General features: G+C 50.3%; 1 protein-coding gene across 1 annotated transcript in view; it reads left to right on the forward strand.

The window, feature by feature from the left end:
- Positions 1 to 14,035, forward strand: part of TOP2B (DNA topoisomerase II beta) — a 163,833-nt gene that overhangs the window by 111,779 nt on the left and 38,019 nt on the right. The window contains exons 31-32 of the mRNA XM_075315280.1: positions 12,287 to 12,503; positions 12,607 to 12,686. Of these exons, the coding sequence (XP_075171395.1) occupies positions 12,287 to 12,503; positions 12,607 to 12,686 (297 nt within the window). The remainder of the gene's footprint in view (positions 1 to 12,286; positions 12,504 to 12,606; positions 12,687 to 14,035) is intronic.

Below are 14,035 nucleotides of genomic sequence, written 5' to 3' on the forward strand. Positions count from 1 at the left end.
CCCAAAGGTAGACCCCCCGGTGTCTAGACTCTCAGCCCAGACCGTTGTGTCGGTGGCTGATGGCACCTCCCTTAAGGATTCCACTGACCGCCAGATTGACCTTCTGGCCAAATCCGTATATGAAGCGGCGGGGGCCTCGTTCTGCCCGACTTTTGCAGCAGTGTGGGCTCTCAAAGCCATCTCTGCTTCTCTAGAGGGGATGCATTCCCTCGCCAGGGAATCTATGCCCGAAATGGTTGCCTTAACTTCCCAAGCTTCAGCTTTTTCATCCTATGCCATGTCTGCCATGCTGGAGTCTTCTCACCGCACTGCGGTGGCTTCGGCTAATTCCCGCGCTATCCGCAGGATCTTGTGGCTTCGAGAGTGGAAGGCAGATGCTTCTTCAAAGAAGTACCTTGCTGGGCTCCGTTTTGCTGGGTCCCGGCTGTTCGGTGAACAGCTGGATGAAATTATTAAGGAAGCTACTGGCGGGAAGAGTACTTCCATGCCACAAACCAAAACCAGGAAACCTGTCCAGGGTAGGAATCAGTCGAGGTTTCGTTCCTTTCGTTCCTCCAACTGGTCGTCCTCTAAGCCCTCGGCCTCGTCCACTAACTCAGCCAAGGACCAGAAATCCAACTGGCGCCCAAAAGCGCGTCCACAGAAGACCGCAGGAGGTGCTGCCGCTAAGGCAGCCTCCTCGTGACTATCTGTCAGCGCCAGCAACGTCCTTAGTCGGTGGCAGGCTCTCCCACTTTGGCGACGCGTGGTTTCATTCAACACGTCTCCGATCAGTGGGTGAGGGATATCATCTCCCATGGCTACAGGATAGAATTCTCTTCCAGCCCGCCAAACAGATTTTTTCTCTCAACTCCCCCCTGCTCCAAGGCCGCCGCCTTCTCACAGGCCGTGGCATCCTTGCAGGCCAACGGAGTAATTGTACCGGTTCCCGCCCGGGAACGGTTCAGAGGTTTCTACTCAAATCTCTTCCTAGTCCCCAAAAAGGACGGTTCCTTCCGGCCCATCCTGGATCTCAAGCTTCTCAACAAGCATGTTGAGGTGCGGCACTTTCGCATGGAATCTCTGCGATCAGTCATTGCTTCAATGACCCAAGGGGATTTCCTGGCATCCATCGACATCAGAGATGCCTATCTGCATGTGCCAATTGCAGTTTCACGCCAGCGTTGGTTTCGTTTTGCAATCGGAGAAGATCATTTCCAAATCGTGGCTCTTCCCTTCGGGTTGGCCACAGCTCCTCGGGTATTCACCAAGGTCATGGCAGCAGTGATTGCGGTCCTGCACCTACAGGGGTTGGCAGTGATTCCTTACCTGGACGACCTTCTAGTCAAGGCTTCATCCAGCGCGGACTGTCAGCGGAGTGTCTCGCTCACTCTCGCCACTCTAGCCCAATTCGGGTGGCTTGTCAATCTTCCCAAATCCACTCTGACTCCGACCCAGAGTCTCACGTACCTAGGGATGCAGTTCGAGACTTTGCCGGCACTTGTGAAGTTGCCCTTAGTCAAACAGCAGTCCCTCCAACTGGCGGTGCGCTCTCTGCTGAGGCCCCGCCGTTATTCCCTCAGGCGCCTGGTGCAGGTGCTGGGTCAAATGGTGGCATCAATGGAGGCTGTTCCCTTTGCCCAGTTCCTTCTGCATCCCCTGCAGCTGGACATTCTCCGCTGTTGGGACAAGCGGCCTTCCTCCTTGCACAGGTTAGTGGCTCTGTCGCCACAGACCACGAGCTCTCTTCAGTGGTGGCTTCGGCCCCTCTCTCTGTCCCAGGGGCGCTCCTTCCTGGCCCCGTCCTGGGTGATCCTCACCACGGATGCCAGTCTATCCGGCTGGGGAGCGGTATGTCTCCACCACAGAGCGCAGGGCACTTGGACTCCGTCCGAGTCAGCCCTTTCGATCAATGTGCTGGAAACCAGAGCCGTGCTTCTGGCTCTCCTAGCCTTTCACCACCTGTTGGCGGGCAGGCACAACCGAGTCCAGTCAGACAACGCGACAGCGGTTGCCTACATCAATCACCAAGGCAGGACACGCAGCCGCCTGGCAATGTTGGAGGTACAACGCATCCTTCAATGGGCGGAGGACTCCAAGTCCACCATATCCGCAGTCCACATCCCAGGCGTGGAAAACTGGGAGGCAGATTATCTCAGCCGTCAAACCGTGGACAGTGGCGAGTGGTCCCTGCACCCGGCAGTGTTTCAGTCAATCTGCCGCAAATGGGGCACTCCGGACGTGGACCTAATGGCATCCCGTCACAACAAAAAAGTTCCTGTTTACGTGGCTCGCTCCCACGATCCTCAGGCATTCGCCGCGGACGCTCTGGTTCAAGACTGGTCCCAGTTTCGTCTGTCCTACGTTTTTCCCCCTCTAGCTCTCTTGCCCAGAGTCCTGCGCAAGATCAGAATGGAGGGCCGTCGAGTCATCCTCATTGCTCCGGACTGGCCTAGGCGAGCTTGGTACCCAGACCTGCTCCATCTGTCTGTAGAGGTGCCGTGGCATCTCCCGGACCGTCCAGACCTTCTCTCACAAGGTCCGTTTTTCCGCCTGAATTCTGCGACTCTCAAATTGACGGCGTGGCTCTTGAGTCCTGGATCTTGACGGCTTCTGGTATTCCTCCGGAAGTCATCTCCACTATGACTCGGGCCCGAAAGTTTTCCTCCACCAAGATCTATCACAGGACTTGGAAAATTTTCCTGTCCTGGTGTCGCTCTTCCGGCCATCCTCCTTGGCCATTCTCCTTGCCGACCCTTCTGTCCTTTCTACAGTCCGGTCTGCAGCTAGGACTGTCCCTCAACTCTCTCAAGGGACAAGTTTCAGCTCTGTCAGTGCTGTTCCAGCGGCGTCTCGCCCGGTTGGCTCAGGTCCGCACCATCATGCAGGGCGCGTCTCACATCATTCCGCCTTACCGGCGGCCCTTGGATCCCTGGGACATTAATTTGGTTCTCACGGTTTTGCAGAAACCCCCCTTTGAGCCTCTTAGGGAGGTTTCTTTGTTTCGTCTTTCACAGAAAGTGGCCTTTCTGGTGGCCATAACTTCCCTCAGGAGAGTCTCCGATTTGGCTGCGCTCTCTTCGGAGTCACCTTTTTTGGTTTTTCATCAAGACAAGGTGGTTCTCCGTCCGACTCCGGACTTTCTTCCTAAGGTGGTCTCTCCTTTCCACCTTAACCAGGACATTACCCTACCTTCCTTTTGTCCGGCTCCTGTTCATCGCTTTGAAAAAGCGCTGCATACTCTGGATCTGGTGCTTGCTCTCCGGATCTATCTGTCTCGCACCGCTGCTCTTAGGCGGTGCACTTCTCTTTTTGTGCTAACCACAGGTCGGCGCAAGGGCCTCTCTGCTTCTAAGCCAACCTTAGCCCGTTGGATTAGGTCGACCATTTCGGACGCCTACCAGTGTTCTCAGGTGCCTCCCCCGCCGGGGATCAAGGCACACTCGACCAGAGCTGTCGGTGCCTCTTGGGCTTTCAGGCACCAGGCTACGGCTCAACAAGTCTGTCAGGCTGCCACGTGGACTAGCCTGCATACCTTTTCAAAGCACTACCAAGTGCATGCTCATGCTTCGGCAGATGCGAGCTTGGGCAGACGCATCCTTCAGGCGGCTGTCGCCCATTTGTGAAGTTAGGTTCTGCCTACTTCTTAGTTTTTCTGTTTATTTCCCACCCAGGGACAGCTTTGAGATGTCCCATGGTCTGGGTCTCCCAAAGGAACGATAAAGAAAAAGAGAATTTTGTTTACTTACCGTAAATTCTTTTTCTTATAGTTCCGTATTGGGAGACCCAGCTCCCTCCCTGTTGCCTGTTGGCAATTTCTTGTTCCGCGTGTTATCACCGGCTGTTGTCATGGACAGAGTCTCCGGTTGTTCCGGTTCTTGCTCTGTTTTACTTATGGGTGGCTATTCTCCTTCAGCTTTTGCACTAAACTGGCTGAGTCTGCTCATCAGGGGGTGTATAAGCTCAGAGGGAGGAGCTACACTTTTAAGTGTAGTACTTTGTGTGTCCTCCGGAGGCAGAAGCTAAACACCCATGGTCTGGGTCTCCCAATACGGAACTATAAGAAAAAGAATTTACGGTAAGTAAACAAAATTCTCTTTTTCTTTTTCGCTCCTAATTGGGAGACCCAGACAGTGGGTGTATAGCTACTGCCTCTGGAGGCCGCACAAAGAACTACACTTAAAAGTGTAAGGCCCCTCCCCTTCTGGCTATACACCCTCCCGTAGGAGTACGGATTCCTCAGTTTTAGCTTTGTGCGAAGGAGGTCAGACACGCACGCATAGCTCCATTGTTTTTAGTCAGCAGCAGCTGCTGACTATGTCGGATGGAAGAAAAGAGGGCCCATACAGGGCTCCCAGCATGCTCCCTTCTCACCCCACTGTATGTCGGAGGTGTTTGTAAGGTTGAGGTACCCATTGCGGGTACGGCGGCAGGAGCCCACATGCTGATTCCTTCCCCATCCCTTTTTACAGGGCTCTGGGTGAAGTGGGATTTACTGGTCTCCAGGCACTGAGACCGTGCTCCATCTACAGCCCCTGGAGAAGATGCTGGATGGAGCGGAGTACATCAGGGACATGGCCCTGCTTCCTCAAGGTACTCTGTGTCCCCGTGCATTTGGCGCTCACACCGCAGCATGCTGGGTGTTGTAGTGCGCCGGGGACATCAGCGCTGCGGCGCTTGTGCCATGGCCTCATTCAAATTCGCTGAAGCAGGCACACTTCTGGGAATCGGTCGCGCCGGCCGCTGGGACTGCGGCGCGGCTGGCACTTGTGGTGCGCCGGGGACTTCAGCGCGGGCCGCGCTTTTACGGCGGCCGCGCTGATAACTCGAGTCCCCGGCTTTTGCGGCCTGCTTCCGTTCGTTCCCGCCCCCAGACCTGCCAGTCAGGAGAGGGGCGGGACGCTGGTCAGTGCATCAGCGCCGAGGGCTGGAGTCGTTTTTACATACTCCAGCCCTCACAATAGGCACAGAGGGGACACTGTTTCCCGCACTTTTGTTTAGGAACTCCCACGGACCGCCCCTCTCCACAGACGCCGGCAGCCATTCCTGCTGACACGCTGAGCTGCAGAGGGGAGCCGGGGAGACCCAGACAAGGAATTCTGCGCCTCTTACCCGCTATTCAGCGGGCGGTAAGCAGCCCTCAGGGCTCACCCCCTCTTGTGCCAGTAGTATTCTTAGTATTTTGTTTCTACAAATACTTTGTATTGCATAGCGCTGGTCGCCCTTTGGCTTTAGACTCTCTCACATTGCAGAGAGCCAGCAGCATGTCGTCCGTAAAACGCAAGGGTGCCAAGGCACAGACATTATATGCTTCCTGCACCGCATGTGGGACTTTTCTACCGGCAGGCTCCACGGACCCCCATTGTGTGCAGTGCTCGGCCCCTGCGGCGCTTGCACAGTCGGGACCTCTGCTGGACGTGACCCAGGGTGTACCACCTGTGAATGCTGTCCAGGTGACAGGAACTGAGTTTGCAGCTTTTGCTGACAGAATGTCTCTCACTATGTCACAAATTCTTGACACATTGCGAGCTAGGCCTGTACTTCAGGCCACGGACACTGTGCAATCATTGCCCCCTGGTCCCCCTCAGCTGAATTACCTCCAAGCTCCGGGACGGGCACATACACCTCAGGGTGAAGACTCTGACTCGGACGATGGCCCCGGGCAGCCTAAGCGGGCTCGCTATGACGGGCCTTCACATTCATCTCAATGGTCAGGATCCCAGCGAGATGAATCTATGGGTGATGAGGCGGACGTAACTGATCAGGATTCTGATCCTGGGACAGCTCTCAATCTAGATACACCAGATGGTGACGCCATAGTTAATGATCTTATATTTAACATCAATAAGATGTTAAATATTTCCCCACCAGCTCCTCTTGTAGAGGAGTCAGCTTCGCAGCACGAGAGAATCCATTTCAGATACCCTAAGCGTACATTAAGCACTTTTCTGGACCACGCTGACTTTAGAGACGCAATCCAGAAACCCCACGCTTATCCTGAAAGGCGTTTTTCTAAACGGCTTAAAGATACGCGCTATCCTTTTCCCCCTGAGGTGGTCAAGGGTTGGACCCAGTGTCCAAAAGTGGATCCTCCAATTTCCAGGCTTGCAGCTAGATCCTTGGTTGCAGTTGAGGATGGAGCGGCACTTAAAGATGCCACTGACAGGCAGATGGAGCTCTGGCTGAAATCCATCTATGAAGCGATTGGAGCGTCGTTAGCGCCATCTTTTGCGGCCGTATGGGCACTCCAAGCTATCTCAGCCGGGCTTGCGCAAGTCGACTCAGTCACACGTGCATTTGCCCCGCAGGTAGCACCATTGACCTCGCAAATGGCGGCATTTGCGTCGTACGCGATTAATGCTGTTCTTGACGCTACAAGCCGCACGGCAGTGGCGTCAGCCAACTCCGTTGTTTTGCGTAGGGCCCTGTGGTTGAGACATTGGAAAGCAGATTCTCATTCCAAGAAGTGCTTAACCAATTTGCCTTTTTCTCGTGACCGATTGTTTGGAGAGCGTTTGGATGAAATCATCAAACACTCCAAGGGTAAGGACTCATCCTTACCGCAACACAGACAAAACAAACCCCAACAGAGGAAGGGTCAGTCTGGTTATCGGTCCTTTCGAGGACCGGGCAGGTCCCAATTCGCCTCGTCAAAAAAGACTCAAAAAGACCAGAGACGCTCAGATTCTTGGAGGTCTCAGTCACGCCCAAAAAGGACAGCCGGAGGAACCGTTGCCAAGACGGCGTCCTCCTGACTTGCAGTCTCCGATTCCCACACCCGCGGTCGGTGGGAGGCTTTCCCACTTTGGCGACATTTGGCTGTCACGCGTCAAAGACCGTTGGGTGAGGGATATTCTGTCTCACGGGTACAGGATAGAGTTCAGTTCTCGTCCGCCAACTCGTTTCTTCAGAACTTCTCCACCACCAGACCGAGCCGATGCTCTGTTGCAGGCGGTGGCCGCTCTAAAGGCGGAAGGAGTGGTGACCTCCGTCCCTCTTCAGGAACAAGGTCACGGTTTTTACTCCAATCTGTTTGTGGTCCCAAAAAAGGACGGATCGTATCGACCCGTCCTGGATCTAAAGTTGCTCAACAGACACGTAAAAGTCAGGAGGTTCCGGATGGAATCCCTACGCTCCGTCATAGCCTCAATGTCTCAAGGAGATTTTCTAGCATCAATAGATATCAAAGATGCGTATCTCCACGTGCCGATTGCACCAGAGCATCAGCGTTTCCTACGCTTCGTCATACACGACGAACACCTGCAGTTCGTAGCGTTACCTTTCGGTCTGGCAACAGCCCCCCGGGTCTTCACCAAAGTCATGGCAGCAGTAGTAGCTGTTCTGCACTCGCAGGGTCACTCGGTCATCCCGTATCTAGACGACCTGCTTATAAAGGCACCCTCTCAAGAGGCATGCCAGCACAGTCTGAAGGTGGCACTAGACACTCTCCAGAGTTTCGGGTGGATTATCAACTTTCCAAAGTCTCATCTAACCCCGACCCAATCTCTGACTTATCTTGGCATGGAGTTTCATACTCTCTCAGCGATAGTGAAGCTTCCACTGGACAAGCAGTGCTCGCTACGGACTGGAGTGCAATCTCTCCTTCAGAGCCAGTCGCACTCACTGAGGCGCCTCATGCATTTCCTAGGAAAGATGGTAGCAGCAATGGAGGCAGTCCCGTTCGCGCAGTTTCATCTGCGCCCTCTACAATGGGACATTCTACGCCAATGGGATGGGAATTCGACGTCCCTCGACAGGACTGTCTCCCTCTCTCAGACTGCCAAGGACTCTCTGCGTTGGTGGCTTCTCCCCACCTCATTGTCACAGGGAAAGTCGTTCCTTCCCCCGTCCTGGGCAGTGGTCACGACGGATGCGAGCCTATCAGGGTGGGGAGCGGTGTTTCTCCACCACAGGGCTCAGGGGACGTGGACTCAGGAAGAGTCCACCCTGCAGATCAATGTTCTGGAAATCAGAGCAATCTATCTTGCCCTGCGAGCCTTCCAACAATGGCTGGAAGGCAAGCAGATTCGGATTCAGTCGGACAATTCCACGGCGGTGGCGTACATCAACCACCAAGGGGGAACACGCAGTCGCCAAGCTTTTCAAGAAGTCCAGCGGATTTTGACGTGGGTGGAAAGCAGAGCGTCCACCATATCCGCAGTTCACATCCCAGGCGTGGAAAACTGGGAAGCAGACTTTCTCAGTCGCCAGGGCATGGACGCAGGAGAATGGTCCCTTCACCCGGACGTGTTTCAGCAGATCTGTTGCCGCTGGGGGACGCCGGACGTCGATCTGATGGCGTCACGGCACAACAACAAGGTCCCAGTTTTCATGGCACGGTCTCACGATCACCGAGCACTGGCGGCAGACGCCTTGGTTCAGGATTGGTCGCAATTCCGACTCCCCTATGTGTTCCCACCTCTAGCATTGTTACCCAGAGTTCTCCGGAAAATCAGGTCCGACTGCCATCGAGCCATACTCGTCGCTCCAGATTGGCCAAGAAGGTCGTGGTACCCGGATCTGTGGCATCTCACGGTAGGCCAACCGTGGACACTACCAGACCGTCCAGATTTGCTGTCTCAAGGGCCGTTTTTCCATCTGAATTCTGCGGCCCTGAACCTGACTGTGTGGCCATTGAGTCCTGGATCCTAGCGGCCTCAGGTTTATCTCATGAAGTTGTTGCCACAATGAGACAGGCTAGAAAACCATCCTCAGCTAAGATCTATCACAGGACGTGGAAGATATTCTTAGCGTGGTGCTTGGCTCAAGGGTTTTCTCCCTGGCCATTTGCATTGCCAATTTTTCTTTCCTTCCTGCAGTCTGGGTTGGAAAAAGGTTTGTCGCTTAGCTCTCTTAAGGGTCAAGTCTCCGCGCTATCCGTATTCTTTCAGAAGCGCTTGGCACGGCTTTCTAAAGTACGCACGTTTCTCCAAGGAGTTTGTCATATCGTTCCTCCTTACAGACGGCCATTGGAACCCTGGGATCTGAACAAGGTTCTCATTGCTCTCCAGAAGCCGCCTTTCGAGCCTTTGAAAGAGGTTTCCCTTTCTCGGCTTTCACAAAAGGTAGTTTTTCTTGTGGCGGTCACGTCTCTTCGAAGAGTGTCCGAGCTAGCGGCGTTATCTTGCAAATCTCCCTTCCTGGTGTTTCACCAAGACAAGGTAGTACTGCGTCCAATTCCAGAGTTTTCTCCCAAGGTGGTTTCTTCCTTTCATCTCAATCAGGATATCACTTTGCCATCTTTGTGTCCGCATCCAGTTCACCAATTTGAAAAGGGTTTACATCTGTTGGACCTGGTGAGAGCACTCAGGATTTACATTTCTCGCACGGCGTCTCTACGCCGTTCTGATGCGCTCTTTGTCCTAGTCGCTGGTCAGCATAAGGGATCGCAAGCTTCCAAATCCACCCTGGCGCGGTGGATCAAGGAACCAATTCTTCACACATACCGTTCTGCTGGGCTTCCGATTCCATCTGGACTGAAGGCCCATTCTACCAGAGCCGTGGGTGCGTCCTGGGCATTGCGGCATCAGGCTACGGCTCAGCAAGTGTGCCAGGCGGCTACCTGGTCGAGTCTGCACACGTTTACCAAACACTATCAAGTGCATACCTACGCTTCGGCAGATGCCAGCCTAGGTAGACAGGTCCTTCAGGCGGCGGTGGCCCACCTGTAGGAAGAGGCTGTCTGACAGCCCGTTCATGTGGTATCTTTTTACCCACCCAGGGACTGCTTTTGGACGTCCCACTGTCTGGGTCTCCCAATTAGGAGCGAAAAAGAAGAAGGGAATTTTGTTTACTTACCGTAAATTCCTTTTCTTCTAGCTCCAATTGGGAGACCCAGCACCCGCCCTATTTGTTCTTAGGGTTTCGTTTTTCGGGTGCACATGTTGTTCATGTTGTTTCTTAAGTTCTCCGATCTTGTTATCGGATTGAATTTGTTTTTGAAACTGTTATTGGCTTTCCTCCTTCTTGCTTTGGTACTAAAACTGAGGAATCCGTACTCCTACGGGAGGGTGTATAGCCAGAAGGGGAGGGGCCTTACACTTTTAAGTGTAGTTCTTTGTGCGGCCTCCAGAGGCAGTAGCTATACACCCACTGTCTGGTTCTCCCAATTGGAGCTAGAAGAAAAGGAATTTACGGTAAGTAAACAAAATTCCCTTCTTTCCTGAATTGTGTAACAAAATGCTACATTTCTCTGTACACTGTGCCTGGTATTGCAGGTCAACCCTATTCACTTCAATAGAGCTCACCTGCAATACCAGGCCTAACACATGGACAGGTATGCTGTTTCTGGAAAAAAGTAGCCATATTTTTCTAATCTTATACAAACTCTTTTCTAAATTTTCATTCTATAGACTAGTTTTGTGTAAAAATAACAAAATGAGCCTTACCCACTATTGCTCCAATGCAGTCCCTGAACCTTGTAGATATTGCTGCAGCAGTGACATTACATCCTGCAACAACTGACCAGTGCAACCAGTCACTAGACTCCGTGATCAGTGATCATTCAGATGTAGGCTGCACAAGATGATCTGGAATAAAACAGCTTACATACAGTTACGTCCAGAAATATTTGTACAGTGACACAATTTCGCGAGTTGGGCTCTGCATGCCACCACATTGGATTTGAAATGAAATCTCTACAACAGAATTCAAGTGCAGATTGTAACGTTTAATTTGAAGGTTTGAACAAAAATATCTGATAGAAATTGTAGGAATTGTACACATTTCTTTACAAACACTCCACATTTTAGGAGGTCAAAAGTAATTGGACAAATAAACCAAACCCAAACAAAATATTTTTATTTCCAATATTTTGTTGCGAATCCTTTGGAGGCAATCACTGCCTTACGTCTGGAACCCATGGACATCACCAAACGCTGGGTTTCCTCCTTCTTAATGCTTTGCCAGGCCTATACAGCCGCAGCCTTCAGGTCTTGCTTGTTTGTGGGTCTTTCCGTCTTAAGTCTGGATTTGAGCAAGTGAAATGCATGCTCAATTGGGTTAAGATCTGGTGATTGACTTGGCCATTGCAGAATGTTCCACTTTTTTGCACTCATGAACTCCTGGGTAGCTTTGGCTGTATGCTTGGGGTCATTGTCCATCTGTACTATGAAGCGCCGTCCGATCAACTTTGCGGCATTTGGCTGAATCTGGGCTGAAAGTATATCCCGGTACACTTCAGAATTCATCCGGCTACTCTTGTCTGCTGTTATGTCATCAATAAACACAAGTGACCCAGTGCCATTGAAAGCCATGCATGCCCATGCCATCACGTTGCCTCCACCATGTTTTACAGAGGATGTGGTGTGCCTTGGATCATGTGCCGTTCCCTTTCTTCTCCAAACTTTTTTCTTCCCATCATTCTGGTACAGGTTGATCTTTGTCTCATCTGTCCATATAATACTTTTCCAGAACTGAGCTGACTTCATGAGGTGTTTTTCAGCAAATTTAACTCTGGCCTGTCTATTTTTGGAATTGATGAATTGTTTGCATCTAGATGTGAACCCTTTGTATTTACTTTCATGGAGCCTGTCAATTCCTTTTTTCTCAGAATGTACCCAACTGTTGATTTTGCTACTCCAAGCATGTCTGCTATCTCTCTGATGGATTTTTTCTTTTTTTTCAGCCTCAGGATGTTCTGCTTCACCTCAATTGAGAGTTCCTTAGACCGCATGTTGTCTGGTCACAGCAACAGCTTCCAAATGCAAAACCACACACCTGTAATCAACCCCAGACCTTTTAACTACTTCATTGATTACAGGTTAACGAGGGAGACGCCTTCAGAGTTAATTGCAGCCCTTAGAGTCTCTTGTCCAATTACTTTTGGTCCCTTGAAAAAGAGGAGGCTATGCATTACAGAGCTATGATTCCTAAACCCTTTCTCCGATTTGGATGTGAAAACTCTCATATTGCAGCTGGGAGTGTGCACTTTCAGCCCATATTATATATATATATAATTGTATTTCTGAACATGTTTTTGTAAACAGCTAAAATAACAAAACTTGTGTCACTGTCCAAATATTTCTGGACCTAACTGTATGAACAACCCCTTTAATTGACTGAAAACAGGAGTGGAAGTATCAATATGCAGTTAGGAGCAAAGTGGTGCCTCCATCTTGGCACACTTGACATTACAGCATAGTACGAAATATTTTTACATAAGATCGTCTCGATATGCCCTCACATCACGCTTACCAACCAAAAAAAGCACGTATGTCAATGTGGATATGATCTATTGGTCTGTTTCTTGCTCTGCAAATAATGAACAGTATTCGAATCCTAATTTATTTATTTTTTTACTCCACAGCCGAAAGACCCAAGTATACATTTGACTTTTCGGAAGAGGAAGATGCAGATGATGATGATGACGATGATCAAATTATTAGTAATAATAACACCCTGAATGACTTCAAGCCCAAATCATCTCCAATTCCAAACAATCAAAATGATGATGACGCTCATTCGGACAGTCCGGAAAAGGATGAATATGATTTCTCATCTTTAAAATCCACAAAATCCACAGAGTAGGTAGCTTTTTCCAACTTCAAATATTTGGTTCTGGAGTGACCGCATTTATAAGGTTTTCAGATAACTGATTCCTTCAATTTTTTTTCTTCATTTTTTTAGAAAATCTATAGAAACACAGAAGAAGAAAGATCTAGACGATATATTTTCTTCCAGTTCATTTTCTACGAAAATAAATGATGGTAATTTTGTTTATTTTTTTAATTTAACAAAAAAAATGAAATATAAGGGCTTTGGTAATTCAATTTTTGATTCAGAGTGTAACATGTTGTGGGGGAGCATAAAAATGTATGTAGATAAAAGTCCAAAACAAGCAGAGCCACACATGTCATCGTTTCTAGGTGTGCATGCACAAATCTTCATTGAGGTCAGTTTTCATGTTTTTGTTCTATTTGTAGTTTTAACACATAGAACAGGTAACCATTGTGGTATATGGGGCTGTTTACATGTCTGTCCACAGAAAAAAAAATCACAGTAAGTCCTAAGACACACGGCATGAAAATTAGAGCGAGTGGAATGCGATAAAACATCACATTACACTCGGACCAATATTAGCCTGTGTGTGAGCACCCATGAGCGATTATTTTCTCAGCCCTAATCGGACCGAGAAAACAGTCGCAGCATGCTGCTGGTGCAATGCAATCCTCTTTCTCTTGCACTCATTCAAGTCTATGGGGCGAGACCAACATCGCATTACACTCATAGTACACTGGTGTACCGTAAGTGCAGAGCGAGAATGGCAATAGCCGGCAATGGAGGAGAGAGGGAGATAAATCCCTCCCATCCTCAGTGCCGGCCCTCCCCTCCTCTGCGCTGGTCCGCCCCTCCTCAGTATTGGCCCTCCCCTCCTCAGCACTGGTCCGCCCCTCCTCAGTGCCGGCCCGCCCCCCGCAGCTGTGGTCCTATCGCTCGATCGGACCTCAGTTGCAATGACACTCGCATGACACTCTGCTCCAGCTGTGCTGCCAGCGTGAGCCCGTATCTCCGGAACAGTTTGGTGGATTTTTAAAAGGAAAAAAAGTGGAATTCTCAGGAGAGGAGTGGGAGTAAAATAGGAGCACTGATAGGGGTTTAATAAAAAAAAAAAAAAAACAACTGAAGACTTAGGGAAGAAAATAGCAAAAATTAGCTGCTCTTGACCTGGTAGTAGGTACTTTTTAAGGCATTACTCATGGGAGTTTGTAAGAAGGAGTGATTAGATGAGGTGCTGCCCATCTTTTCACCACTTTAGTAGGAAAGATATGACATGGGATATGGATTACACAGGATTACTTATATATTTCTGTGTTAATTTTCCATGAGACCAAATAGGAACAAAGGTAGAGATATTAAGGGAGGACGTGCCATGATCATTTTTTATGCACTTTCTCTGTTTAGTCTTTAATCATTTTGTGAGATAGATGTTTCTTCAGCGCTCTATTGGGAGACCCAGACGATTGGGGTATAGCTACTGCCCTCTGGAGGCCACACAAAGCACTACATTAAAAGTGCAAGGCCCCTCCCCCTCTGGCTATACCCCCCCCGTGGTATC

Source organism: Anomaloglossus baeobatrachus, chromosome 6, assembly GCF_048569485.1.
Source record: "Anomaloglossus baeobatrachus isolate aAnoBae1 chromosome 6, aAnoBae1.hap1, whole genome shotgun sequence".
Classification (NCBI taxonomy): Eukaryota; Metazoa; Chordata; class Amphibia; order Anura; family Aromobatidae; genus Anomaloglossus; species Anomaloglossus baeobatrachus.